At 34.6% G+C, this 3,403-nt stretch overlaps 1 protein-coding gene across 3 annotated transcripts in view; it reads left to right on the plus strand.

Annotated features, from left to right (window-relative positions):
• Positions 1-3,403, plus strand: part of Ube2k (ubiquitin conjugating enzyme E2 K) — a 65,234-nt gene that overhangs the window by 31,415 nt on the left and 30,416 nt on the right. For all 3 annotated transcript variants that reach the window (XM_031342453.1, XM_031342451.1, XM_031342452.1), the window contains one exon: positions 910-968. Coding sequence is in view for 2 of the 3 variants with exons in the window: in XM_031342451.1 (XP_031198311.1) it covers positions 910-968 (59 nt within the window). In the remaining variant the exon portion in view is untranslated. The remainder of the gene's footprint in view (positions 1-909; positions 969-3,403) is intronic.

Here is a 3,403-nt window from a genome sequence, read left to right on the forward strand (position 1 = left end):
TCTGAGATTCAAGTGCATACATTTGAAACAGTGGATAAAGATAGATTCGAAAGGACCTTGACACAGTGGAGAAAGGTAGATTTCAAAGGACCCCAGATAATACTTACAACATAATTTCAGATCCAAACAGATTATTACCTTTTCTTTATATAAATTACTTTAAGTTAGTACTTTGTAAAGGCTTGGAAGATGATAATATTGTGTCTTGCCCTGTTTCTTATTTTGTTCTTTGACTTTATTTTGAAATTTTAAATAAAGTATTGACATCTAATTTAGAAATACAATTTGATTCTTTTCATTTTGAAACAGTCTCATGTAGTCTAAGCCAGTCTTGAACTTGCCTTGGCCAAGGCCGGCCCTGGGTTCCTGGTTCTCTCCTGTCCATACTGTCCAAGTGCTGGGGTTACAGGTGTGTAACACAGTACCTTGCTTAGGGGATAGATAAATGGGAAGATGGAGACTTTGTTGGAGAGAACTGGCTAAGAGTTTTCCTTCTGTTATTGATGTATCTGTGTCCTGTGTCTCAGGTACTATCTTATCCTGTAATTCTTTGCCTTTTCTTTCAACCCTTTGTTTTCTGTTAGCATCTAGAGAAAACAAGACCATTGATCCTTATGCTACTAGTGGATAATGAAATAAATATAAAACATTGAGTTGGCTATAGAATTAATGTATTTGTGTGTCTTTAGCTCTGTTACTATATAACTATTATATACAAGGGAAGTTTTGTTATGGTTTAAATTTTCTTATAAAAAATCATGACTTAGATTATTTTGGAATTTCAGTTTTTTCAGTACTCAGTGCAAAATAATACATGTTTTGAAACAACTTTTCAGTGTGTTTGATTTTTAGATACTTGAGTTAAGTAGCATTCTTAAATTTGTCCCCCCAACCCCCCTTTTTTTTTAGGTGGAAGATATCAACTAGAGATAAAAATACCAGAAACATATCCATTTAACCCCCCTAAGGTATTGTAAATCTATTTTTGTGCATGGAATTTTTAAATATTTTGTACTTATTAACTCACCTAATATATAAATATGAATATAATATATGAATATTAATGCACCTTAGTACTTATTATTGTTACAACTTTCTGAGTTAAATGTGCATACATTTTTTTTCTTTTTTTTAATTGGTTATTTTATTTATTTACATTTCAATTGTTATCCCCCTTCCCAGTTTCCCCTCCACAACTCGCCTCATCCCCTCTTCTGTCCCTCTTGAAATGTGAATAAATTTAATAGACAAAATTTCAGGCACTGTTCAAAGATTTGCTTCTGAAGTTATAATGAAAAGCAAATTTACTAAACGTAACTATTGATGGCTACATATTGGAGTACAATTTGTATCTCATAATGGCACAGATATTAGCTTCTGAAAATTAGCTGTTTATTCAGATTTAGAGAGAGGTTCTTACTTGCTTTATATATATATATATATATATATATATATATATAATTTATTTAGAAATTATTTGAGGGCCAGGAATTAGCTAGCTCAATGGTAGAGTACTTTTCTTGTATGTGCCAGGACTCAGGTTTTATTTGCATTACTACCAGAATGGGAGAGGGAAAAAAAGAAAAAAAATATTATTGAAAACAAACAAAAAAGAAATTAAATACAGTGTGCTGAGAAATAATGAGACTTACACGCTTTTTTTTTTACATATTTATGCATATGAGTACTCTGCCTTCATGAACAACAGAGGAGGGAATTATATCCCATTATTGATTGTGAGCCGTCATATGGATGAGCAGCCAGTGTCCTAAACCACTAAGCATCTCTCCAGCCTCTTTACATTTAACGTTTATAAAGCTCACATTGTAGAAGGGGAAAAGCCATTATTTCAACTGTGATAAATATTGAGAAAGAATGATTTATTCTAGGATTGTATGTAACAAGAAAACATAACCTAAACTTAATTTTTGAATCAGTTTCTTTATACCTTTACATCTATAAGCATTGTTTAGTCATTCAATATGATTATTTCCTTGCTTTGCCTATCATGTGACTAGCTATCCATTTTTATCACTCCTGCTCATTCGTTGTGCTATTTGATAAGTGTTCTTAAAGAAATTACTGATCTTCTTTGTTTGCTAGTAGTGTCAAAACTCCTTATCCCGGTACTCAAAGCTTCTTACAACTGGATCTCGGTTTTCTTGTCTTAGGCTTTTTTATCCTTTCTATATATACATGCGTCTCATTTTTTCCAGCTGAGATTATTTGCTGTTTGTAGATAAATGCTTACTCTTGTATATTCTATTGTTTTCACACGAATATTTATATTGTTTGAAATTCCAGTTTTGTTTTGAGCAGGTAAAGTAATATATCTTTGTAAACTGCCCAACAAATATACTTTTTCAGCTTTCACTTAAAAAAATTAATAGAGTTTTTTTAGTCCCTCCTTCCCTCCCCTCCTCCCTTCTATCCATCCATCCAAGATCTCACTATGTAGACCAAGCTGGCCTCTGCCTCTCTACCTCCTGACTTTAAAGGCATCTTGTCACTATTGCAGGAATTTTGAACCCTACTAAGCCTATATAAAAGACACACACTCCAGATACATTAATTATTATCCATATGCCTATATTGGGCAGGCCTAGTATTATATTGACTTAATTCCCCGGCAACAAGACCCCTTGCTACTTGTGGTTTTCGCTACCACGAGATTCTTCTGGTCCATCTAGGCTTCTTCCTTCTCTTCCTGTCTGTCCTCTCCTCCTCTCTCTACCTGACTCCTCACCCCACCCCTCCAGCCTTCAGGTCCACCTTTCCCTTCCACTGCCCCAATCACAAGCTCTAGCCTTTTATTGACCAGTTAAAATGGGGAGAAGGTTCACATGACATCACTTGAGTATGTGATGGTTTGCTTGTTGAGCCCAATTCCTCTTGAAGAATCAGTATTAACATTAGAATACGATCAGCATTAGGTCAATCCACTACATGCCACCATGCCCTGTTAAGAATTCAGTTCATTTCTATTTATTTAGTTGTTTTTAATTTCTATTTTCAGTTCTGTATCACTGTATACCTGAAGAGGACTTGGGTCCCCTGGAACTTGAGTTCTAGGTGGTTATGAGCTGCCAGGTGAGGGTGGCAACAAAAAAATCAGTCCTTTAAAAGAGCAGCAAGTGTTCTTTTTAAATGTTTTGAGATTTTAGGTTTTTTTAAATGTGTGTTTTTCTTGCATATATATCTGTGCACCATGTGCATCCAGAAGAGGGCATCTCCTAGAACTGGAGTTATAAGCTGCCATATGGTTGCTGGGAATTGAACCATGGTTCACAGGAAGAACAGCCAATGCTCCTAATCTCAACGATATCTTGATTGCTCTCCATTAAATGTTTTTAACCTTTGAGCTGACTCTGTACTTGCGCATTCCTTTTCTTTTTTTTTTTTT

This window comes from Mastomys coucha, unplaced genomic scaffold, assembly GCF_008632895.1.
Source record: "Mastomys coucha isolate ucsf_1 unplaced genomic scaffold, UCSF_Mcou_1 pScaffold22, whole genome shotgun sequence".
NCBI classification, from domain to species: Eukaryota; Metazoa; Chordata; class Mammalia; order Rodentia; family Muridae; genus Mastomys; species Mastomys coucha.